The sequence below is a fragment of the Vulpes vulpes genome, chromosome 12 (genome assembly GCF_048418805.1).
Source record: "Vulpes vulpes isolate BD-2025 chromosome 12, VulVul3, whole genome shotgun sequence".
Classification (NCBI taxonomy): Eukaryota; Metazoa; Chordata; class Mammalia; order Carnivora; family Canidae; genus Vulpes; species Vulpes vulpes.
The window spans coordinates 21,559,723-21,585,988 of NC_132791.1; the positions used below are offsets into that span (position 1 = coordinate 21,559,723).

The 26,266-nt window shown below is 42.5% G+C and overlaps 1 protein-coding gene across 9 annotated transcripts in view; it reads left to right on the top strand.

Moving 5' to 3' along the window:
- The first annotated feature begins 593 nt into the window (after positions 1 to 593).
- RNF38 (ring finger protein 38) overlaps positions 594 to 26,266 on the top strand; it is a 138,929-nt gene continuing 113,256 nt past the window's right edge. For 3 of the 9 annotated variants that reach the window (XM_072727917.1, XM_072727918.1, XM_072727919.1), the window contains exon 1: positions 594 to 891. In XM_072727917.1, the coding sequence (XP_072584018.1) occupies positions 627 to 891 (265 nt within the window). In that variant the 5' untranslated portion in view covers positions 594 to 626. Of the gene's footprint in view, positions 892 to 972; positions 1,199 to 1,251; positions 1,383 to 26,266 lie in introns of those variants that run through there. The other 6 variants (XM_072727927.1, XM_072727924.1, XM_072727930.1 and 3 more) reach the window with 6 other exon arrangements.

The following is a 26,266-nucleotide window of genomic DNA, read 5'->3' on the forward strand; positions in this document are numbered from 1 at the left end:
GTCTGAAAGGGAAAAAACTTCGAGCAAGCAGCCAAAAGAGGGAGGGAAAGGAGCCCGGCGAGAGTGCGGGGAGGGGAAGAGGGGGAGGGAGGCCGAGGCGCCTCCGGCCGCGCACTGCGAGCTGCAGCCTCCCGGGCCGAGCCCCTGGCACACTCGCGGGCGCACACACTGGCGCCGGAGGCAGCCGCGCAGCCGAGCCCCGGGCGCACAGCCGGGCCCGGGTGGCGCGGGGCCCGGCCCGGGAGGCCCGAGTCTGTGCCCCGGAGGCGGACCGGGGGCGGGGCCGTCCCCGGAGCTGGGCTCTCCCGCGGGCGGCCCTTAGCCTCCCCGCCCGGGCGAGCGGCCGCGGCAGAGGATGCCCTACGGCGCCGCCCGCCCGGCCCCGCAGCCGCGGCTCAGGAGCCGGCCGCCCATTGGCGGCGGCGGCGCGGAGGCCCCGCCCCCTCCGCGGCCCCGCCCCCTCCGCCGCCGCGGCCGCCGCGGCCGCCGCTTCCCGGCTCCGCCTCCTCCCCCTCCGGGAGCCGCCTCCGTCGCCGCCACCGCTGCTGCCGCCGCCGGCCCGGGCCCAGCCAGCGCCCGCCCGCCGGAGTCGAGTCGCAGTCGGAGCCGCTGCCCGCGGCCCCGCCATGAGCGGAAGCGCCGCCGCCGCGGTCGCCGCGGTCGCCGCCGCCGCCGCCGCCTCAGCAGCTGCGGCCGCCGCGCACTTCCAGCCTCAGTCGTCGTCTCCCAGGCCGGGCGCCGCCGAGCTCGGGCCCCTGCGCCGCCCGCGCCCCCCGCCGCCGCCGCCCCGGCCCGAGCCCGCCGCTGCCGGCCGCCTCAGCCCTCCGGGCCACGGGCCCCTCCGGGCGGGCGCCCAGGCTGGCGGCGCCTGCGGCCGAGCGCCGGGAGCAGGTACGGGTCCGGGAGCGGGCCGGGCGGGGAGGGGCGTGGGTTGGCGCCGGGGGTGGGGGCCCCGAGGCGTGCGGTCCAGCCGGCCGGCCCCGCGCGGGGGGTGGAGCCTTACCCGGGGCAGCTTCGTGCGGCCCCGCAGCCCCGGGAGCCCTGCGTCCCCGCCGCGCCGCTCACAAAGCGTCTTCCCACCGGGCGGGCAGCCCCCTCCCCTAGGGTGGGCAGGGCAGGACCTCGAGAGGTCTCGGCTGGGCGGAGGAGGAAACCGAGGCGTGCGGGGGGAAGTGACTTGCCCAAGGTCACGTAGCCGGTGAGAGTCGGAGCTTGGCTGGGACCCAGGGCCACGCTGGGCCGGCGCGGGCCGCGAGCGGGGGGGGCGGGCAGGAAGGGCAGGAAGGAGGAAGAGCCCGTAGCCCCCGAGACCCGGGAGACGCTGATCCGGAGGAGGGGGCGCTAGGCCCTGGGCCCAGACACGCCCACCCAGCGCGTTTGAGGTAGGCTTAGGAGATAGGATCTCTTGCGGGGTGGGACGGGGGAGCGGGGCCGCTTAGGGGGCTTGGTGGTGCCCTGGGGAGGCGATGTGGGGAGCCCCGGGGGAAGGGAGGTGTGGGTGTGGGGGTGGGGGTGGGGGTACGCTCTGGGAGAGGGCTGTCTTGAGTGCATGGGGCAGAGCTTCGGAAACTTCACATCTCGGGGACCGTTTGGTCTCTGCCAGGCCACCTTGCCCACCACTGCCTGGACTAAACCAATCCAGCTGAAATTCATAGGAGGGAGGCCTTCCCGCTTTGGTGGAGACACCCATAATGTGTCTATTTTCATGAAATGGCCCAAGTTTCTCCCGTGCCCCAAACAGAAGTGCTCCTTAGGCCCTCGTAAAAGCATTTCTGCTTACATAGAAGGCCGAATGAGGTTTTTAAACCAGGTGGTCCGGATCTGTCACACATGGAGGAACATCCCCCCGCCCCCCGCCCCCCCCCCCCCCCAGCTCTCCCGAGCATGAAAGGAGAAGGAAGCCGGGAGGATTGGAACACGTCGCTTGCCTGCCTGGCTTGTTAGGCAGAGCCGTGTACTATACGGGACTCCCATTTTTCTTTGGGGTGGGTGGTTTTGACTATGGATGCATCTTGCAAAGGGGAGGAGGAGAGGGCAAGGAAGAGGGTCCGGTGGCGCTGCAAAATAGAAGCTGTAGAACGGGGAAAAAAAGATACTTAATGATTGTGGGGGAAGGGAGATGAGAGGGTTGCCGAAGGGGTGGGGGGCAGTGTCTAGTCCGGAGAAAAGTTGGGATGTTTCAAAGAGGGAGCCAAGGGTGATGAGTTTGGGAGGAGTCTGTTAGAGGTGGATGGTATCTTACAAGGTGAAGTAAAAGGTATTGGTCTACAATCACTTCATTTTCTTCGGGTGAAGACAGTTGTACTTTTATATAAATGTTTTAGCTTTCCCACTTCCCCACCCCCATTGTCTCTCCGGTTGTAAGGCTGCTGGCCCCATAGTATTGTCTTGGAAGGAAAACTCCCGCTTGACAAAAGAGGAAAGGGGAAGACTAATTAGCAAATGCATTAATTAGGGCCCTTTGTCCGAAATGATTCCTTGTTTAAGTCAGCTGTTTTCTTGCTGCCCTCCTGCACTTCAGCTTTCCAGCTGTGGTGGCAGTTGGCAGGGTGCTGGGGAAGAACTGCCCTAATTTAGACAAGATAGGTTAGATTTTTCTTAAAAAAATGGGAAACACCTATTTTTTCGACTGATATGTATAAAAGCATGAAAATGTACTGGTCAGAGATTTTAAGCAGGGAAATGCAAATTGAAACAACAGTGAGGTGCCATTTCACACCCATCAGATTGGCAAAATTTAAATGCTGTGATAACCAAGTGTTAGTGAGCTTGTGGGGAAATCAACTTTTATTTACTGCTAGTGGGAATGTAAATGGATACCACCACCTTGGAGAGTAGTGTAGTGATATTGGAGAGCTAATATACCTGTTCACCCAAAATGTCCGTTTCTGGCTCTAAGAAATCCAGGTGTCCAAGAAAATTAGTACGATAGAAGTATCAACATGCTTATTGCAGTTTAAATGTCCACCACCAAGGGAAATGCATAAATTGTTAGAGTGTCCCTCACGCAGGATTGAGTCTTACAGCATTGAGTCTTACAGCACTGAAAAATAAACTAGCTGCATGCGTTGAAATGATTGAATCTCACAAACATAATATGGGGGAACAAGTTACAGAATTCTTAGAAAATGTTTCCGCTTTTATAAAATCTGAAAACATGCAAAATAATACGGTTTGTGCTGTGTACATATAGTAATAGTATAAAAACATGGATGGTAACAACTAATACCAAGTCCAGAGTAGAGATTATCTCTGGGAAGAGAAGATCAGAAATGGGATTGGACAGAGGTACACTGAGGGCTTTAATTATATCTAATATTCTATTACTAAGAAATCTGAATCAGATGATTGCAAATTAGGATTTGCTTATTTTGGGCATAGGGTCAGAGATATTCAATATATTATTTTAAATATTTTTCAGATGTTTGAAATATTTCTCACATGGAAAAAATTTTTCTTGTTTATAGACTTCAGGATTTTTGTCTCATAATAATGAAACTCTTGCTACGAACTCTAGTCTAGCACAGCCTGTCAGGCATGTAGGCTGGTGATCCTTTTCTCACCCCATTCTGACCCGCAAAGCCTAGTGTACTGCGATGGATGACTTTTATTTTGGAACTGCTGATAGGCATGGAGGATTTCTCAGTCTTTCTAAACTTTTTGGTGGACCTTAGTCAGCAGTTTGAGTTTTTTCAAAATATAAGTGCCTTAGGACTTTCAGACTTATCTGATGTAGGGAGGGACCCAGAAATCTGATTTTGAAAGTTTCCTGGTAGATTCTGATGCCCACTAAAATTTGAGAGCCACTGCCTTGGGCTCTTACTCTGGGCTGTACTCCATCTCAGCTTTGCCCTAGACTGCCTTCTCTTGCCCCTTCTGCATAACTAGGACTAATTTGGACCCATGTGATATTTAGCTCTTTTGTAGGACATAAAAGAATGATAGGGTTGGTAGCTATTGAATGTTAAGCCCTTCATAATGTGGTTGTCTGTTCCTCTTATTTTCATGCAGGTAGCTAAGGGGCCCACTGCCCACAGGGCTATTTATCAGGTTTTGCAAACTTTAACACTTGTGTCACAATATGGGGTTTTATAATTAGGATAGGAGCAACAAAAGGGTTAACAGAAGGCAAACCAGCAAATCTGAAGAAAGAGAACCCCCAACGGTAAGTATGTGATTGTGCCTTTATCTATAGATGACAGTGATTGTTTTAATGCATTAGCTTATGACATGAATTTGAATTTCAGTTATTTGAACTGGTAGTCAAAGATTAGGGTCCCAGATGACAACTGATTTTCCCCCTTAAGATGGAGAGTTTCCTTTCTCCCAAATTTGCTAGTTTTACTTCTCTGCCAGACCCTTTTTGCTCTAGTCCTAATATGTTTGGGAATGAATTTATATTCACAAATGTGAGAATTTCTGGTAATGAAATTTGTGAAATGCCTGTTTGTCTTTGGTAAGGTTTTTTTTCCCAAACCTACTTTGGAAGTGCAGTGTTTCTCCAGGTATATTTTTGCAGGGCTGCAGTGTTAGGTTGTATAGATTGTGCCCAACATGAGGCCACCTGTTTGGGTGGTGAGGGGGAGTGGACATTCATTCGTGCTCCACTTACCAAACGAGCATTTTGTAGGGGCGCCTGGGTAGCTCAGTCAGTTGAGCATCCAACTCTTGGTTTCTGCTTAGGTCATGATCTCTGGGTCGTGAGATCAAGCCCTGAGGCCAGCTCTATGCTCAGCGCAGTCTGCTTAAGATTCTTTTTTCCTGTGTCCCTGCCCCCCGTGTTTGCTTTCTCTCTGTCCCTCAAATGAATAAATATATCTTAAAAAAAAAAAGGTGGGGATCCCTGGGTGGCGCAGCGGTTTGGCGCCTGCCTTTGGCCCAGGGCGCGATCCTGGAGACCCGGGATCGAATCCCACATCGGGCTCCCGGTGCATGGAGCCTGCTTCTCCCTCTGCCTATGTCTCTGCCTCTCTCTCTCTCTCTCTGTGTGACTATCATAAATAAATAAAAATTAAAAAAAAAAAAGCCTTCTATAAAAAAAAAAAGGTGCATTTCATGTGGAAATGTGTCCTATAAGAGAGGGGCCCCCTTGTCTAATTCTCACTGAGGTGCCTCATGAGCTAGCATGGCCTTGCAACTTTTGAAGGCTCCGAGGCAGTTTTGTTGGTCCATGTGTAACTAACCATGCCATCCATAGTTATGGACTCTGAAGAGGGCAGGTCACTTTTGGGCCTTGAGTTCTGAGAATTTTCTCCACATGAGCTGCTTATTTATTTATTTATTTATTTATTATTTATTTATTTATTTATTTATTTATTTATTTATTTATTTATTTATGAATGAGAGACATGAAGAGAGAGGGAGGCTCCATGCTGGGAGCCTGACGTGGGACTAGATTCTGGGACTCCAGGATCACACCCTGGGCAGAAGACAGGTGCTTAACCGCTGAGCCACCCAGGCATCCCTCCACGTGAACTTTTTAATTGAAGAACCTACGCCTGGCTTTTTATCACCATGCTCAGTTGAACCAAGGTTTCACCTTTAAATTGTACTATTCGTTATGGAGCTAGAGAAATATGCACAATTTTGAAAATACCATTATTTATGAAGAGAGAAATAGTGACAAGACAAAAGCATCTGGTAATTGAAGAAGAGAAAGTAGCTGTGCACATTTGCTCTTGCATTCTTGCAGAGCTCACTTTGAGGGTGAAATACAATGTTGTTTTTCTCTTCCTATTTCCCCTACACTAGCATTCCTGAATTTCTTAAGACCTGAGACTTTTTAGCCAATTTTGAAAATATTTACCCATTTGTATTTTCCATTAAGTGGTTGTTTACGCTTCCTGCTGTTTTATTTTTTCTTGGAGAGGGGAGGGGATAGTGCTGAACCAAGGACAAGACTGGACTTCCTACTGCTTTTGCAAATAATGGCTGTGTGTTTTTCAGAGCAGTTGTTATGGAAGAGTGCTGTTCTATGGGCTCTAGGGAGAGTACATTTGAAGTGGTTTCTGTTGTCTTTTTTATTATTATTTTTAAACATGATTGAGGGTGATGGTTAGAGTTCCATTGTGCTTTAGCTGCTGTCTTGAAGGAGATTTGTTTTTTGTTTTTGTTTTTTGAAGAAAATGTGTTTTAAAATGTTTAACAAAAATAGTCTTATGCCTGCATGAGGAAAATAAACAGTTCTCACCTATGGGGCTTACCCAAAGCTGTTTGAATTTTTTTCCAGTTCTGTTTAAATGGATATTAGTGTTAGTTTAGGGACTGCTTAGAACAGTTAACTTGAGTGATGTTGGGCAGGTGGAGGAGGAGAATGATGGGATTATACTGGGGTTTATCAGTAGTTCCATCTAGTCTTGATATGGAAAGCTATCACTATATTATCTGCTTTTTTTTTATATATATTATCTGCTTTTGTGATAAAGTATGTGTAGAAATAATGGAGAGATTGTGAGTTTTGATATATATAATAATTTGACCCTGTTGAAAGAAAAAGCAGAGAGAAGTGATAAGAGGAAGAAATACATACATGGAAAAGAAGAGTAGCAAGCAAATAGTAGGACATTTTTGGACGCCTGGGTAGCTCAGAGGTTGAGCGTCTGCCTTGAACTCAAGTTGTGATCCCAGGGTCCTGGGATCAAGTCCCACAAAAGGCTCCCCTCAGGGAGCCTGCTTCTCCCTCTGCCTGTGTCTCTGACTCTCTCTTTCTGTCTCTCATGAATAAATAAATAAAATCTTTAAAAAAAATAGTAAGGCATTTTGTAGTGCTTTTAAGATGTTTTAAAAAAATTTTTTTTTAGGATTTTTTATTTATTTATTCATAGAGATGCAGAGAGAGAGAGAGGCAGAGACACAGGCAGAAGGAGAAGCAGACTCCATGCAGAGAGCCCGACCCGGGACCCGGTCCAGGGTCTCCAGGATCACACCCCGGGCTGCAGGCGGCGCTAAACCGCTGCCCCACCGCGGCTGCCCTTAAGATGTTTTTTGAATTGAAGGTTACCTGTCTGTATCCGTTCTGCTTCAGCACCTTTGATTTCAGTGTCTGAAGATGGTGCTTGCTGATCTTCAGTTGAAACCTGTTTTATTGTCATGGAGCTGGAAAGTGAGCAGTTTTGAAGACTAGGCTGAAGTAGGAGGCTAGGCTAAAAGTAAAAACAACTATCTATTTTTTTTTTAATTTTTTTTTTTTAAATTTATTTATGATAGTCAGAGAGAGAGAGAGAGAGAGAGGCAGAGACACAGGCAGAGGGAGAAGCAGGCTCCATGCACCGGGAGCCCGATGTGGGATTTGATCACGGGTCTCCAGGATCGCGCCCTGGGCCAAAGGCAGGCGCCAAACCGCTGCGCCACCCAGGGATCCCAACAACTATCTATTTTGTAATTGCTTTTTTTTTTTTTTTTTGTAATTGCTTTTGTAAATAGGAGTTGGGACTCTCATAACAAAAGTGTTTTTCATTTGGCTTTTAGGCAATCTTATTTAAAAATTTAAAAAGCTTTTAGGCTATCTTAATTAAAAATTGTTTTATTTTATTTTACTTTATTTTTTTAAAGACACAAGCAGAGGGAGAAGTGGGCTCCATGCAAGGAGCCTGATGCGGGATTCGATCCTGGGACTCCAGGATCATGCCCTGAGCCAAAGGCAGATGCTTAACTGCTGAGCCACCCATGCGTCCCTAAAATTTGTTTTAATAAATTTGTCTTCCTATGTAGATTTTTGTTGCTGCCACAGTATATATTTGAATACCTACTGGTGCCATAATACCAGTACTAACCACTGATACATTGGGGTGATAGACTTCATGTCAGAGACTTCATTACCTGTGATGAACAGGTACAGAAGACTGCTTCAACTTGTGCTTTCTCCGCCCCCCCCCCTTTTTTTAAAGATTTTATTTGCTTATTCATGAGAGACACAGAGAGAGGCAGAGACCTAGGCAGAGGGAGAAGCAGGCCCCATGCAGGGAGCCTGATAATGGGACTGGATCCCAGGACTCCAGGATCACCCCCTGAGCCAAAAGGCAGGCGCTAAACCGCTAAGCCACCCAGGGATCCCCACTTTTCTCCCTTTTATCATGCTTCCTTTTGCTCCCTGGTCTTCTGGGCATGGTGGTGATCTCTACCCATGTGTCAGGACAGCCCTGTCCCTTCTTCCCCACGTGAGGGATGCAGAGGCTTTTTTGACTGGGCACCCTCAAACAGTATTGAGCTAGACCAGAGGGCCATCATAACGGTTCCAGCTCCTCTTCCTTCTCTGCTGCTTGTGTTGCCACCACCCACCCTTTGCTGTGGAGCCTGGAAGGCGCCCCCCCCACCCCCAATCATACAAAGAGGCTTTGTGCTCTGAGGATGTTCTAAAGGCGGGATCACTGTAATTATAATTCCCCAAGCACAACCAAGTAATGGGGGCAGGCAGGGTAAAGATGGTATCCAAGTTCTTGTTGGTAGGGAGAAGTCAGGAGGGGATTAAAAATCATCTGGAGACAGTACCAAAATGGATAATGGAGCGTTGTTGGTAATGCTGATGGGAGTGTATTTAATTGAATACATTTCAGATTTTTAATACTTGCAAGATACTTGAAGCTTTAAAAAGCATAGACAGCCAAAACTTTTTTTAGGTGTTTTCTTGTTTTTTTTTTTTTTAGCCTAAAATTATAACAAAATTACTTTAGAAGAAGGTATGTAGACATCTCAGTCTACTTTGCTTTATGTTTGTGTTGCCAGAATGACTGATTGCCCAAGAAAGCCAAATACATATCTTACTTACTATCCAGGGGGTGCTCTTACTAATCCAGCTTTTTTTATTTCTTTGTAAAAGTAAGCTCTGGGGCAGCCCCAGTGGCTCAGTGGTTGAGCGCCGCCTTCAGCCCAGGGTGTGATCCTGGGGACCCTGGATCTAGTCCCACATCAGGCTCCCTACATGGAGCCTGCTTCTCCCTCTGCATGTGTCTCTGCCTCTCTCTGTGTCTCTCATGAATAAATAAATAGAATCTTAAAAAAAAAAAAAAAAAGCTCTGACTGGCATTTTTGGGAAGCTGCTTTTCTCCTACCACCATGAGAAAAAAATCAATGTGAGGATATGTGCTTATTAATAAACTCATATATATCAACCATCCTATGTCATGATGTGCTTCTAAGCTCTATTTGCAATCTTTAAGTTAAAACTTTATTCTTAGTATGTTAACCTATATTAGTCTGATTAGTGTCTAAAGAAACTTTTTTGTTTTTTAGAAGTACACCAAACAATTGACTTCAGGCTGTGGACTCAAGTCTAATCCTTATATGCAGGATGAGGGGAAAATACTTTTTTGTTATGATTAGCAGTGACATCTGTGGTGAGTGAAGCAGCCAGGGAGAGTGTGTGTACTATATGGAAACCTATAGGTACTGTAAGCTGACCCTTCATCTAATTACTTAGTGGAGTCAGATCAAGAGTTGGACTTTTATTTTTACTGTCTAGCATGAAAAGGAAGGAAGGAATCTCCCTTTACTATTGACAGAAGTGTGTAATGTTATGGTTTGATACATGAATACATTTTGAAATGATTACCACAGTTGGGTTTATTATATACATCCATCACTTCATATAGTTACTTTTTTCTTTTTTTGTGAGAATGTTTCAGATCTCTATTAGCAAATTTCAAGAATATAATAATATGTTATTATTAACTATAGTCACCATGTTGTACTTTAGATTCTCAGAATTTATAATTAAGGGTTTGTAAAAAATAAAAATAAAAAAAATTAAGGGTTGGTTGCCTTTGACCAACATCTCATTTTTCCTAGTTCTCAGACCCTGGTAACCACCATTCTGCTTTTTTGTGTCTGAGTTTGACTTCATAAATTAAAAACGGTTTTTTCTTTCTTTTTTTTTTTTAAGATTCCACATGTGAGTGAGAGAGTACTGTATTTGTCTTTCTCTGGCTTGTTTCCCTTAATATTGTGTCCTCCAGGTTCATCCTTGTTGCAAGTGGCAGGATTTCCTTCTTTTTTTTTTAAAAAAGCTTTTATTTATTTATGCATGAGAGACACACACACAGAGAGGCAGAGAAGACACCGGCAGAGGGAGAAGCAGGCTCCAAGCAGAGAGCCTGACGTGGGACTCGATCCTGGGTCTCAAGGATCACACCCTGGGCTGAAGGCAGTGCTAAACCGCTGAGCCACCTGGGCTGCCCGATTTCCTTCTTTCTAATGGCTGAATAATATTCCATTGTATGTGTATACCACATCTTCCTTCATCCATTCATTTGTTGGGACACTTAGGTCCCTATCTTAGCTGTCATGAATAATGCTGCAAGGAACGTGGGAGTGCAGATATCTTGAAATCTACCTTGAATTTATTTTCATGTAAGACTACGGGGTAGTCTATTACAAAGATACTACCCATATAATCCTTAGATAAGACTACCAATTTGACAACTAAATTTTATGAGATATAAAGATCCATTTTATATGCTTTCAATGAAAAGTGAGTTTGATCTCTCCCTTCCCACCCTCAGTGTTTTAGGCAAATATATTGCTAAGCAGTGACTTTATTTTAGCTTAATTGTAAACTGTTATTTGGCTACTTCATTTGCTTCATTTATAATATATATTTCCTTTGGGCATTAACCTCTTTCTGTTTGCTTCACCGCTGTCTAGTGGACACTAAAAGTAATGATAAAACATTTATTGAATGCCTACTGTATACCAGGCACAGTGAGGATTTCAGATACAATTCAGATATGCAGCAGTTCAGTTATAGATTCTGACAGTATATTAGCAGAACAAATGCATTTTTCGTATGCTAACCCTTAATACGAGGGGAAAGAACATCAATATTGCATTAATAGTAGTACTATATAATCATGATAATTAATGTTGCTAAAGCACAGATCTAACCATACCAAAAATTTATGTGGTTGCCTCCTAAGTAAAAAATATTTTTTCATCTGACATTCAAGACCAGCATAATGGGGTCTTTATTATTTCAGTCTCTACTATTTTTCCTCATGAATATTATTCTCCAGAGAAATAGAATTCCCTGTTGTCTGTATGCATATTGCTTTTTGACCTCTGTTTCTTTGATTTTTCAGTTGGGATGCCTTCAGTTTTTCCAAGTCCTACTTATTTTTTAATATCTAGGTGGTAGTCGTCATTTATTGTGTGCAAGGCTCTGTTCTGAGTGCTTTACCTGGATTAATTCATTTAATTTGTGCTACAGTCCTCTAAGGTTGATGCTATTATTATCCTTATTGTGCAGATGAAGAAACTGGAACACAGAGAGGTTAAATAACTTGCTAGAGATGATGCAGCTATTAAGAGTGTTATCTGGGATATGAACTCAAGCTGTCTAGTTCCAGAGTCTATATTTTTAGCCATCATGCTTTACTGGATCTCACTTTAAAAAAAAAAAAAAAATTCTTTTTTTTTAAGCAAACTTAGCAGTTAGTTTTGGTAACAAAGGGTAGATAGAATGTAAGCAACGGTGATCACTGCTTTAGCCATTGAAAGGAATTTTCAGTCTTTAGTTTTACCTTTGCTCCTGAGAAATATACTCTCTTGTTTTTTAAAGTTCTAAATTATTGCATTAGGATTATTTGATTTTTTTTAAGTCATTCATTACTTTTTTACATAAAGAGTAGGAGTACCTGCATTGCAGTGGGTGAGTTCACATTAGAACAGGCATACTTCAATTGCTTTTTAGAAAATCTCCCATGTTTTATGATCCTGAACATTAGGATCTTTTTTTTTTTTTTAAGATTTTATTTATTCATGAGACACACACACACACACACACACACAGAGAGAAAGAGAGAGGCTGAGACACAGGCAGAGGGAGAAGCAGACTCCATGCAGGGAGCCTGACGTGGGAATCCATCCCTGGTTTCCAGGATCACGCCCTGAGCTGAAGGCGGCGCTAAACCGCTGAGCCAGCCACCCGGGCTGCCCTGAACATTAGGATCTTAACCGAGTGCTTGTTTAGGCACTTAAGCAGATAAAAAAATTCTCAAGGAAAAATTTGGCCCTATTCAGGGGAACTTCTGAATCTCACCTTCTTGTGGATATAGGTGCTTTCCCCCGAAATATCATTGAAAGAATGGATGTTAGACCTCTTTTTAGCCTTTTTCTTTTTAGACTTCTTGATTTCCATGATAAATTGATTTGTCACAAGCTAAAGCATAAACATCTATTCAGTACCATAGAATATGAACATTTCAGGTATTACTTGGAGATGCTAATGTGTTGGGTTGATGCTGCCTGAGACAGTAGATTATTTGAAGGAGATAATGTGGCATTGTGGTTACACGTGAACTACTTCAAAATTGGTTGGAATGCTTATTAAAAATTCTGTTTTTAGGTGGCCTAGAGTTGGAATCTGAGATTGAATAAATTTTCTAATAAACAGTTATAGATGGTGTTTCCAGTGTTGTTTCATTTATCTTGTAGGCTTAATAGGCATTGGTGGGCCATCAATTTAGAAAATGTGCTGTGGGAAAATGAGATCTAAGGTCAAAACCAGGTACAGTACTTAAGACTTTTGGAACATGGCCTGTTTTTGAGCAGAGCACTGCCAACAATCTATTTCTCCTACTTTGCTTTTGGATACCTAGAAAGGAAAAATGAATTCTTCGCTTTTCAGATTACTAAACGATATGGAATTAATTCATCAGAGGAAGATATTCATTCTATTCAGAGAGGATAAAGGCTGATTATTCCAGATAATTGAGGAATTTCCACTCATTTACTTGTTTGGGTTTCTTTACCCTTACCTTCAGAACAAATCAAGAAGTTATGTTTGGGGGCTCTAATGGAAGACATTGTTGACTATATTTGCTTTTGTCAAGAATGAGTCATGAGGGATGTGTGGGTGGCTCAGCCGTTGAGTATCTGCCCTTGGCTCAGAGCGTGATCCCAGGGTCCGGGATTGAGTCCCGCATCTGGCCTCTTGTGGGGAGCCTGCTTCTCCTTTTGCCTGTGTTTCTGCCTCTCTCTCTGTGTTTCTCATGAATACATAAATAATATCTTAAAAAAGTCTTGAACTCTTGTAATCTAATGGGTCTTTTAAAAAAATTGTGCATGTGTTGTTCAAAAATTACTTTTGTATATTTTTGAGCTTTAAATAAAAGCTACCATTGTGTGCTAAAAAAACCAAAAGCCAACAAAGACAAGTCAAAAGATCTGCCTTTTTAAAATGAGTTTGTGTGCAATTCATGACATTATTAATTTCTATGTTAAAGTCAAAACAAAAGCCAGAATTTGACTCTAGAATGTTTAGCTGATACTGTACGTATTTGAATATAATTTTCGGTAGAACAAAATTTTCTAAAAAATGAACTCTGCCTGAACTGACACAAGTGATTTTAATTTAACATAAACAGTTTTGTGGGGGTGAGGATAGAAATCAAACTAGTTTTGCCATACCAAAATCTTTCTCTTGGCACATTGAAAATGTAAACATGTCTCCTTTTGAAGTACAGTTGTTTGATAGAACAGTTATATTATTTTTCCTGGTGCTATTTAGTTAAAACCCCAGGACCTAAATTTATCTTAGTTTGATTAAAACTTTGTTTCTATGGAAGAAAAGTTATCAAATTGAAAAGGGGGGCCTTTAGAAATTTTGATTCCAAGAATGCTTTTAAGGAGGGAAAAGCAAGTCAAATTGGATATGGGCCCCACAGAATTGTCTGTGTTACTTCCTGGGTCAGGAAAGCTCAGAGAGGGGGTGGGGGGCTGTGTTGCAGCAGGGCAGGGCGTAAACCTGATAGGAACTAGAAGTGAAACTGGAAGTGCCTTTAAAAAAAGATTGTTGCATTAGCCTGAGTCAGGCTAGATTGAGCAGTGAGACTAATTCTCAAGCACAAGTTGTGTATGTAGTACCCCTGGTAGATTTCCTGATTGAATCAACATGTTCACTCACAGTTGACTTAGGCCTTAGACTCAATGGAGGAAAACGAGAGAAGAGCAAAGGGAGAGGCTGAGGCAGAGTGTAGGTTTTGAAAGAAAATTTCTTAAAAAAGGAGAGATTTCTGAGCCTTTGAGAGAGACAGCAGGAAGTTAAAGGTGGAATTCTGGGGACATTTTACCCTCCCCACAAGCTATATGGAAGTGAAGGATAAGTAGTAGACTTACAGATCATTGGTAAAGGTATCCATGTTAAAGCAGAAAAAATACATCACTGTGGTTTGTTTTAAAACAGTAGATTCCCCCCACAACGTTAACAATAACAAAGGTTAACCAGTCTTACGAAATTATGCTTAGGGTTAAAATTGAAATTCACTTATTTTAAAAGAAAGATGAGAACTTAACCATATAACATTGACACTTAAGAGCATTACATTTCTGGGATGGTTTAATGGTAGTTATGTGCTGTCATGCACAAAAGATGACAGTGCTAACATGTTCTGCCTAACTAGGGCATGCACTGCTAATGTTTTTCCTATAGCAGTGATAGTTTCAAATTCAAAGAGATTAGAAATCTTTGCTCTTTCTGCTGACCTTCCCATCCCCAGATGGCCCTTCCCATCCCCAGAACCATTCATAGATGCTCTGTGTTTGGATGGGTGTGGGTAATATGGATTGGGAGTGGGTTTATGGCTCTATGAGGTAGACCAGTACCTCTCATACTTTATTTATGCATCATCACCTGGGAATCTTGTTAAAATGAAGATTTATAGCAAGGGCACAGATGATGGTGGAGTAGTGTGGAGTAGTTGGAGTAGCCAGGAGGTGGAGTAGTGGCACTCAAATTTTAGCCTGCATAATAGGCATCTGAAAGGCTGGTTAAAAGGAAGAGTATTCGGCCCCCACCTTCCAAGCTTTTGATCCACTTCCCTAGGGTGGGGCCTTATGTTTTGCATTTTAAACAAATTCCTAGGTAATGCTAATACAGCTAGGGGGAGTATATTGTGAGATCCCCTGAGGTGGAATGTAAATAATATCGAGGAGAATCAAACCATCTGTCTTGGTTTCTTGAGCATTATTTTGTAATTGAAAACGGTGAAGCAAAGTTTGCTGAAAGTAATAATTAATACTGTTCATGATTAAATAGGTGATGAGAATTAAGGAGTGCATTTGTGATGATTACCACCAGGTATTGCATGATTGTATGTTGAACCTCTGTACGGTATTCCTGAGACAAATACTAGGCGTATGTTAACTAACTGGAATTTAAATAAAAACTTAAAAGAATACTGTCCATGTTAGGCAAGTGACACCTGATTAAAGAATTCTGTGAGTTTTATTTTGGTGAGTATGTCCCATCTAGAAAACATCCACAGGGACGCCTGGGTGGCTCAGTGGTTGAGCGTCTGCCTTCTGCTCAGGGCGTGATCTTGGAGTCTAGGGATCCAGTCTCACATTGGGCTCTCTGCATGGAGCCTGCTTCTCCCTCTGCCTGTGTCTGTCTCTCATGAATAAATAAATAAAATCTTAAAAAAAAGATCTAACATCCACAATAGACACAAATGGATGGTAATAAGGACGATTACTTATGAAGAAGGATCTAGGATTATGGAGGGTGGGATTTTAGCTTTCTTTGTAAGGTTTTTTTACTTGAAGAGCTTGTACTTCTTTTTATGTAATTAATTTTATAAAAAGGGATAAGAGAACTGGGCCAGATAGCCTCCCATTTACTTCTCCAGATCTGTCCTCCACCCTGTTCCACCTGGCTCTCTGCCCCAGAGAAAGAGCTCCCAAATCCTCTGGCTTCTTATTGGGTTCAGCTCTAGGAGATTGAAGGGAAGGAGAATGAAGTCAGAATATTTATCCCTTCTCTCGTGGTAGCCTGCATTTTATTACCTGGGTTCTGGGAATCTGTCTCTTGTCTTTCTGGGGGGCCAGAGCAATAACTGTTCTGCTAGTGCTAGTCCTGTTTCCTTCCTGTTCCAGGCTCTGTGATACCCGTAGGCCTCATATAATTTAGTAATTATTCCTTTTACAAATAGACCCTTTTCAGTTTTTTTTTTTTTTTTTAAGATTTTATTTATTCATGAGAGACATAGGCAGAGAGAGAAGCAGGCTCCATGCAGGAAGCCCGATGTGGGACTCAATCCCAGGACTCCAGGATCATGTCCTGAGCTGAAGGCAGATGCTCAACTGCTGAGCCACCCAGGCGTCCCTTTTTCAGTTTATTCTAATTTGAGTTTCTAATTTGAGTTTGTCATCTCTTCATTGCTGGAACCCTGACTGAAGGAACTTCTAGTCCTATTCCTCTCTCTAATGTGTTTTCCTGTTTACTTAACACCCACCCCACCCCATCCTCCCTCTACTATAATCCCAGAAGTAGTGAGTACTATTTTGGTGGGTGTAACCTTCCAGACATTTTCTAAATATAGTGTGGCTTTAAAAAAAAATTTATTTATTAGAGACACAGAGAGAGAGAGAAAGAGAGGCAGAGGGAGAAGCAGGCTCCATGCTGGGAGCTCCACGTGAGTCCCGGGTCTCCAGGATCACACCCTGGGCCGAAGGCGGCGTTAAACCGCTGAACCACCAGGGCTGACCTATAGTGTGGCTTTAAAATAAATATACATTTTTGGGGATCCCTGGGTGGCTCAGCGGTTTAGCGCCTGCCTTTGCCCCAGGGCGCGATCCTGGAGACCCGGGATTGAGTCCCACGTGGAGCTCCCAGCATGGAGCCTGCTTCTCCCTCTGTCTGTGTCTCTGCCTCTCTCTCTCTATCATAAATAATAAATAAATAAATCTTTAAAAAAATAAAATAAAATATACATTTTTAACATACAAGGAATCATATTGTACTTCCTATCATACATATATATTTTTTTTACATCATGCTACATTGTGACTATCTTTTTTTTTTTTTTTTTAAGATTTATTTTAAAGAGAGTGCTGGGGGAAGGGGCAGAGGGAGAGGGAGGAAATCTCAAACTGAGCTTGGAACGGAGGTAGCCCTGAGATTATGACTTGAGCCTAAATCTAATTGATTGAGGCACCCAGGTGCCCCATATTGTGACTCTTTCTACATCAGTGTAATCTACCTCTTTTTTTTTTTTTTTTTGGTTTTATTTATTTGTTCATGAGAGAGGCAGACATATAGGCAGAGGGAGAAGCAGGCTCCTCATGGGGAGCCAGATGCGGGACTTGATCCCAGGACCCCAGGATCATGACCTCAGCCAAAGGTAGATGCTCAACCACTGAGCCACCCAGGTGCCCCAGTCTACCTCATTCTTGATAGCCGTACACTATTCTATTATATTTGATATGCACATAGCACAATTTAAACAGTTCTTTAGTCCTCTCTCCTTTTCACCGCCATCCTAGTTGTGTGTGGTTGACTGTTCCATGCCATGTCTTCTCACAAGACTTTCAGAATCAGGAGATTCCTGGCCAAGAAACAAAAGCAGAATTGTCCCCAGTGGATTCGGATGAAAACTGGTAATAAAATCAGGCATAACTCCAAGAGGAGGCACTGGAGAAGGACCAAGCTGGGTCTATGAGGAAGCATCACATCATGAAATAACAAATGTAATTGGCACACATATTTAAGCTGCATGGAGATCCCATGTTCCTATCCTATCAATATGGAAGCATCCTTCCTACCTGGCCAATAGATAAGTCTTATCAAGGAAATGATTCTCTCTTACTATGCCTCTATACCAGTAGGTTGGTTCAGTAATAAATGTGAGACCTTTCAGCTGAGCTGCTGTTCTGTTCTGATTTGTGAAGTACTGAATTCCTCCTCCTGTCAGATCTCACTGAGAGCACTGTCTGATAGAACTTTCTGCAGTGATAGAAATGGCCTTTGACAACCAAGTATTTAAAGTGTGGCTAGGGGACACCTGTGTGGCTCTGTCTGCTAAGCGTCTGCCTTTGGGCCCAGGTCTTGACGGGGAGTCAGGATGTCTTCCCCTCTCTACCTCTCCCCCTGCTCATGTGTTCTCTTTCAAATAAATAAAGTCTTTTTTTTTTTAATATAACAGTTCCTTAGATATTTAACATGATAGTTTTAATTATATACTACAGAATTTTCATTAATACTTGATCTGTTTCTGCATTCTGTTCTATTGATCTGTCGCTATTCTGGTGCCAATATTATACATTTTACTTATTATAGTTTATTTAATTTTTAAAAAAGATTAATTTATGATAGACACACACACACACACACACACACACACACACACAGAGACAGAGAGGCAGAGACACAGGAGGAGAGAGAGGCAGGCTCCATGCAGGGAGCCTGACGCAGGACTCGATCCTGGGACTCTAGGATCGCGCCCTGGGCCAAAGGCAGGCGCCAAACCGCTGAGCCACCCAGGGATCCCTGCATTTTACTTATTATAGTTTTATACAGCTAAATTCTTAGTAGGGCAAATACTCATCGTTGTTTTTATTTTGGAGAAGACTTTTTTTGGCTTTCATCAAATAACTTTTTACACATATGTTTTTCCAGATACAGTTTTTAAAAGTGTGTCAGAATTCCCTCATCCCATTGACACCCTGACATCCCAAAACACATTTGTGAAGTTTTGTAGTTTAATTCACATGTGTCAATGTATTTCACATTCTTTTTGCTTTTGACAGTGGGGCGTTTTCATCATACTTCTTGAGTTTTGCTGATGTTAGAAAAAGATGTTGATTTTTGTATATTTATTTAAAACCCTTCCTATTTATTTCCTAACCGGTTTTGTTTTAGTAATTTTTCACAGGTTTTCTTTGGGTATTCCAATTGGACAACTTAATTATGGGTAAAGATTGCTAATTTAGACTACTTTTCAGTATTTACCTCTTTTTTTTTTTTTCTTATTTAATTGACTAGGCTATAACCGAGAAAAATGTCTTCTCCTTGACTTTAATGTGGGTACCTCAGGTGTGTTTCACTGTTTATTGTTGGGCTGACTGTGGGTCTGAGACCGAAGAAGTTAAAGGAGTATTTTTATTTAATTTAAGTGTTTTTCTCAGAAAGGATAAATTTGTCAGATGCTTTTCAACTCAGTTATCTACCCTTGGAGATTGTTTCTTCCAACCTATTTATGTGCTGAATTATATTAAAACATTTTTTTAAAGATTTTATTTATTCATGAGAGACACAGAAAGAGATAGGCAGAGACATAGGCAGAGGGAGAAGCAGGCTCCATGAAGGGACCCCGATGTGGGACTCAGGGACCCCAGGATCATGCCCTGAGGTGAAGGCAGACACTCAACAGCCGAGCCACCCAGGTGTCCCATAGCAGTAACCATTTCTATTTTGTTTTTTAGTTTGTTCCATTTAGTTTTCTTATTTTTAATGTGTATGGGGCAAGGTGGGGGCAAATAACTCAATTTTGGTGAATTAGATATTTTTTGTAGAAGATTAAATTCCTTTTCCAGTGTTAAAAAAAAAGCATGAGTGAGTTCATTATGTTCTCTACTTTTAAAAATTTCCTCTGTAATTATGATTTTGTCAGTTTTCTTAATAAGCTGTATTTTGCTTTTTGATTAAAGTCTGTCTTTGCCTATTTACTTATCTGTAAAAAGGCTAATTAATATATGAAAATAGGCTAATTAATATATGTGCCTTACCACATAGTAAGCAATCAAATGATGGTCATTATATTTCTTTTTTAAATTTTTTTTTTTTTTTAATTTCTTTATGATAGTCACACACACACAGAGAGAGAGAGAGGCAGAGACACAGGCAGAGGGAGAAGCAGGCTCCATGCACCGGGAGCCCGATGTGGGATTCGATCCCGGGTCTCCAGGATCGCGCCCTGGGCCAAAGGCAGGCGCCAAACCGCTGCGCCACCCAGGGTTCCCATCTTTTTTAAATTTTTATTTGTTTATTTTTAGGGAGGGGGAGAGGGAGAAACAGAAACGGAAGCACAGAGCGGGACTCAGGGCTAGATCTCAGGACCCTGTAATCATCACCTGAGCCGAAATCAAGAGTGGGACACAACCACCTGAGCCACCCAGGCGCCCCAATAGTTGTTACCAAAAATGATTATATTTTACTACTTTTGTATTTTATTGTTTCTATTATTTTGGTATACTGATTTAGGAATTTCTTTTTATTTTTGTTTTTAAGATTTTGTTTATTCATGAGAGACACACAGAGGCAGAGAAATAGGCAGAGGGAGAAGCAGGTTCCCCACGGGGAGCCCAATGTGGGACTGGATTCCGGGATCATGACCTGAGCCAAAAGCAGCCGCTCAACCACGAGCCACCCGGGTGCCTCCTGGAGGAATTTCTTTCTTTCGTTTTCTTTCTTTCTTTCTTTCTTTCTTTCTTTCTTTCTTTCTTTCTTTCTTTCTTTCTTTCTTATTTATTTATTTATTTATTTATTTATTTATTTATTTATGACAGACATATATAGAGAGAGAGAGGCAGAGACACAGGAGGAGGGAGAAGCAGGCTCCATGCTGGGAGCCCGATGTGGGACTGGATCCCGGGACTCCAGAATCGCGCCCTGGGCCAAAGGCAGGCGCTAAACCGCTGAGCCACCCAGGGATTCCCAAGAATTTCTTTTTAAAAAGATTTTATTTATTTGAGAGCACGCATGCACCAGAGTGGTGGGGAGAGGCAGAGGGAGGGGTGAGGGGATGGTGAGTACACTCCCCACTGGGTGGGAAGCTGGACCAGGGACTTGATCTCAGGACCCCGAGATAATGACCAGAGCCAAAGGCATATGCTTAACTGACTGAACCACCCAGGCACCCTCTGATTCAGGAATTTCTGTTCTCATCTTTATTAAAATCTTTCTGTGTACCTTAAGAGTTTCATAAAAAATGTATACATTTATTATTATTTTTTTAAGATTTTATTCATTTATTCATTAGGGACACAGAGAGAGGGGGGCAGGCCCCATGCAGGGAGGGCTTTAAGGATACTAGGTCTCCAGGATCACACCCTGGGCTGAAGGCGGCGCTAAACCGCTGAGCCACCCGGGCTGCCCACATTTATTGTCTTCTGATTATAAGAAAGCACATGGTGGGATCCCTGGGTGGCGCAGCGGTTTAGCGCCTGCCTTTGGCCCAGGGCGCAATCCTGGAGACTCGGGATCGAATCCCACTTCCGGCTCCGGTGCATGGAGCCTGCTTTTCCCTCTGCCTATGTCTCTGCCTCTCTCTTTCTCGGTGTGTGTGACTATCATAGATAAATAAAAATTAAAAAAAAAAAAGCAAAAAACAAAAAAAAGAAAGCACATGGCAAAAAACTCAAACATTACAGAAATATGTATCAGAAAATAAAAGTATTCAAATTCTTGAGAGATTAGGGAGAACATGTATATATACTTGTGTGTTTTTGTTTTTATTATGCATATACATATATATGTATGTCTAATGTTATAAAAAGTAGGACCATAGTATATATATATTATTTTGTGACTTGCTTTTTGTCAACTTTATATCTTGGATCTCTTTCCAAATTAGAATTTATCGATCTAGTTTTTCTCTTTTAAAACCTGTATTTGACAAACAGTAGACATTTAGCAACATTCACATCTTCTGAGTTTGCAGTTCAGTGAATCATCATAAGGTGAACACACTTGTGTAACCAATAGTTAGGTCAAGAAATAAAATATGACAGATACCCCACAAGCTTCCCTTGTGCCTCCCTATCTCATTCTTTTTTTTAAAAAAAATATTTTATTTATTTATTCAAGAGAGACACGGAATGAGAAAGAGAGAGAGAGGCAGAGACACAGGCAGAGGGAGAAGCAGGCTCCATGCAGGGAGTCTGACGTGGGACTTGATCCTGTGGGACTCGATCCCAGGACTCGCCCTGGATCATGCCCTGGGCTGAAGGCGGCGCTAAACTGCTGAGCCGCCTGCGCTGCCCTATCTCATTCTTTTTTTTTTTTTTTTTTAAAGATTTATTTATTCATTTATTTATGATAGACACACACACACACACACAGAGAGGCAGAGACACAAGAGGAGGGAGAAGCAGGCTCCATGCTGGGAGCCTGACGTGGGACTCGATCCTGGGACTCCAGAATCGCGCCCTGGGCCAAAGGCAGGCGCTAAACCGCTGAGCCACCCAGGGATCCTTCATTTTTTTAAAAAATTTAACAATTATTGAGATATAACTCATGTATCATACAGTTCACCCACGTGAAGTATAAAATTCTGTGCCTTTGGTATTTTGGTATATTCACAATTCTGAAACTATCATCACTAATTCTAACATCTTTTCATCACCCTAGAAAGAAACTCTGTACTCCTTGGTAGTCACTCCATTTCCTCCTATGCCAGTGGTAGGTAACTAATATATTTTCTGTCTCTATAGATTTTTCCATTTTGGACCTTTTATGTAAGTGGACTCATACAACATATGGTCTTTAATGACTGGCTTTCTCATAGCATAATGTTTCCAGGGTCATCCATGTTGTAATGTATATCACGGTTTCCTTTTTATGGCCACATAATCATTATATGAGTATACTACATTTTATTTATCCATTAATTAATGGGCGGTTAGGTTGTACCACTTTTGGACTACTATGAATAATGTTGATATGAACATTTGTATACTAGATTTTGTGTGGACATAATGTTTACATTTGTCTTAGATACACACACACACACACCCCCAAGAGTAGAATTACTGGGTCCAGTTGTAACTCTGTTTAACCTTTTGAGGAATTGCCAAACTTTTCCAAGTTGGTTGTACCAGTTCATATTTCATTTCCATCAGCAATGTATGAGAGTCCTAAATTCTTCGCATTCTCATCAACATGTGTTACTTTCTATCTTTTTGATTGTACCCATTCTACTGGGGGTGCATTGGTAGTTCATTGTGGTTTTGCTTTGCATTTCCATGATGGTTAATGATACTGAGCATTTTTTTGGGTTTTACTGGGTCCATGTAGATTTTTAAAAGGTTTTTAAATTTTCCCTAATTGCCAAAAGAAAAGCTAAATAGTATCTTTTGTGTCTTTATAATTTTTAGACAAGCATCTAATATTTCAGTACATCTATGCTTCTCAACACTACTTTTTTTTGTGGATATAATCTAGTGTTTGTTATTTTTATGTATTACCTATTTTGAGAATGATTTTTTTAAGTGTTTTCATGCAATTACATAGTGAGGTTTACAATTATTTAGATTTATCTTTATTTTAACTTGTTTGGTGTTGCCTTCCCTTTTTTTTTTTTTTGCTGTTGCCTTCCATTCTTAGCTATACAATAAATATAAATCAGTTCTTTTTTTTTTTTTTTTTTTTAAAGATTTTATTTATTTGAGAGACACAGAGGGAGAAGCTGGCTTCTCACAGGAAGCCAGATGGTGGGACTGGATCCCGGGACTCTGGGATCATGCCCCGAGTCAGAGGCAGACACTTAACCGCTGAGCCATCCAGGTGTCCCAAATTAGTTCATTTGTCGCATGAGTTCTACAGTTTCCAGGATACGTATTTCCATGTATTTTCTATAGTACGTGAGATGATCTGTATGATTGATAAACCTGATTGAGACATTTCAAAGATATGATTAAGGTTTGCATTTCATTGACAGAATCCAGAGCTTTGTTTGCTCTTAACTCATCAGGAGTTTCAGTTAGTTACTCTTCCAGGAAGAACAGCCTGAGGTTGAGAGTTTGTAAAGAAAAATGATGTAGTCTGTTTCTTGGTGATCAGAGAGATGACTCGGGAAACTAGATGGACAGAGTAGAATGCATAGTTCTATTATTTGGAGGGTTACCTAATTCCGGAGCATCATGCCTGCTGAATTTGCTCAAATATAATATGTATATATCTTCATATTTGTGATTTATCAGTACCACTATTTTCTCTATGACCCCTTTGAGTTATTACAATTTTTATACAGTATACTTTGCTTTACCCAAAAGGTAAACAGTTCATAATGAAATCTGAATGGAAATACGTCTTGAGGAGTCTATAGGATATGGGCCACAGGATGATATTAATGTGAATTTTCCAAGGCCTAGAGGATAGTATTCAGTTTCATGGCCCCAGAAACGGGACTTTCCCTGCATGTCTACAAGTGATCAGACTCACCCTGTCTCTGTAACAGAAGACTTGTATCCAAACTAAGAGTACTAGTTTATAATGTGAAATGGCCTGGGACGCATGGGTGGCTCAGTGGTTGAGCATTTGCCTTTGGCTCAGGGCGTGATCCTGGATTTTTGGGATCAAGACCTGCATTGGGCTCCTTACATGGAGCCTGCTTCTCCTCCCTCTGCCTAAGTCTTTGCCTCTCTTTTTGTGTGTCTCATGAATGAATAATTAAGTCTTTAAAAATATGTGAAATAGCCTTTCTAATGACTTAAATACAACAAATATGAATGTCTACTTTGTACAGGCCTACTTACTACTGGGTATGCAGTAGTGAGCAAAATCAGGTAAAACCTCTGCTCTTACATTCTGGTGATGTGAGACAGACTATAATAAATCTATAACAGGTCATGAAGATGATAAGTACTAAGAAGATAAATAGAGTAGGTTAAGGAAAGATAAGCAAAGTATGAAAGGAGTGGGTGTTATTTATTTATATAAATGTAATTTATTAAATTTACTTATTTTATTTATTCATGGGAGACACAGTGAGAGAGGCAGAGACATAGGCAGAGGGAGAAGCAGGCTCCATGCATGGAGCCTGACACGGGACTCGATCCCGGGTTTCCAGGATCATGCTCTGGGCCGAAGGCATCGCTAGACCCGCTGAGCCACCCGGGTTGCCCATGATAAGGGATTCCATCCCAGGATCCCAGAATCACTCCCTGAGCTAAAGGCAGATAGATGCTCAACCACTGAGCCACCCAGGTGCCCCAAGTGGGTGCTATTTAAATCTGTTGGCCAAAGAAGACCTCTTTGGTATGGTGATACAAGCTGAGACCTAAAGGAAGTGGAGTCAACTATGCAAATTAAAAAGCCCTGAGGCTGAAGCGTGCTTGCTGTATTTAGAGAGCAGGAGGGAATTCTGAGTGGCAGGAAGTAGGATGGTGACCTTCACCCTTATAAAGACTTTCCAGCTTTTGTTCTGAGATGAGATTACTGAGCAGAAGAGTGATGATATGATATAACTGCCTTTTTAGCACCATCACTGTGGCTGCAGTGCTGAGAATGGGCTATAGAGGAGGAGAAGGTTTGGAGTAGGAAAAGTGGTTAGGAGGCTGTTTCGGTAGAGCAGAAGATGAAGTGATTAACCTGCTGCTTGTTTATAGCTGGGGTATATGGGCTAAGTCAGACTGCTTGGTGTATAGCTTACCCCACTCATCAGCCCTCATCAACTTGACCTTTTTTCTACTTTCTGAAACTGCTTTTGCCAAAATCATCAATGATGGTGAGTTGCAAACCGACGGATACTGTGGCCACATCTCACTGCATGCATGTCTCAGTAAGACTCCTCCATGGAATTGACTTTTTATTTTTATTTTTTATTTTTTAAATTTGAGAGAGAGAGCAAGAGGGAAAACGGGTTGGCAGAGTGAGAAGCAGACTCCCGATTGAACAGGAGCTAGACGCAGGGTTCAAACCCCAGGATCATGGGATCATGATTTAAGCCTAGGACAGACGCTCACCTGACTAAGCCACCTAGGCGCCCACATAGAATTGACTCTTGAATCCTTGTATCTTGGCTTCTGTAACTTTGCAGTGCTGATTTTCCTCTCATCTTTATGTGTATTTTTTGTTGTTGTTTGCTCCTTCCCCCCAGTAACTACAGGGTTGAGCTGCTCACAGCTTGGCCTTGTACCTTTGTTGTTTTTTTTTTTTTTCTGTGTTTTCTTTCTTGATATTATTTGTTCCCAAGGATTAAGTATCATTTATATGCTGAGAATTCTCAGATTTACATTTTGTAGGGAGCTCATATTTTATATGTCAGTAACTAAAATTATTACCCAGCCCAAACTGGGGTGACCTGCCTTTGTACCTCAGTTTTTTTCTTTTTTCCTCCCTGTGCTACCTTTAAAAATTTTTTATTTATTTATTTTATTTATTTATGATAGTCACACAGAGAGGGAGAGAGAGAGAAGCAGAGACACAGGCAGAAAGAGAAGCAGGCTCCATGCACTGGGAGCTCGACATGGGATTCTATCCCCGACATGGGATTCTATCCCCGGTCTCCTGGGCCAAAGGCAGGCGCCAAACCCCTGCGCCACCCAGGGATCCCTACCTTTTTAAAATTTAAATTCAGTTAATTAACATATAGTGAATTACTAGTTTCAGAGGTAGAATTCACTGATTCATTAGTCTTTTTTTTTTTTTTTTAAGAATTTTATTTATGAGAGACAGAGAAACAGACATAGGCAGAGGGAGAGGCAGGCTCCCTGTGGAGACCCCAATGCGATGTGGGACTGGATCCCAGGACCCTGGGATCATGCCTTGAGCCAA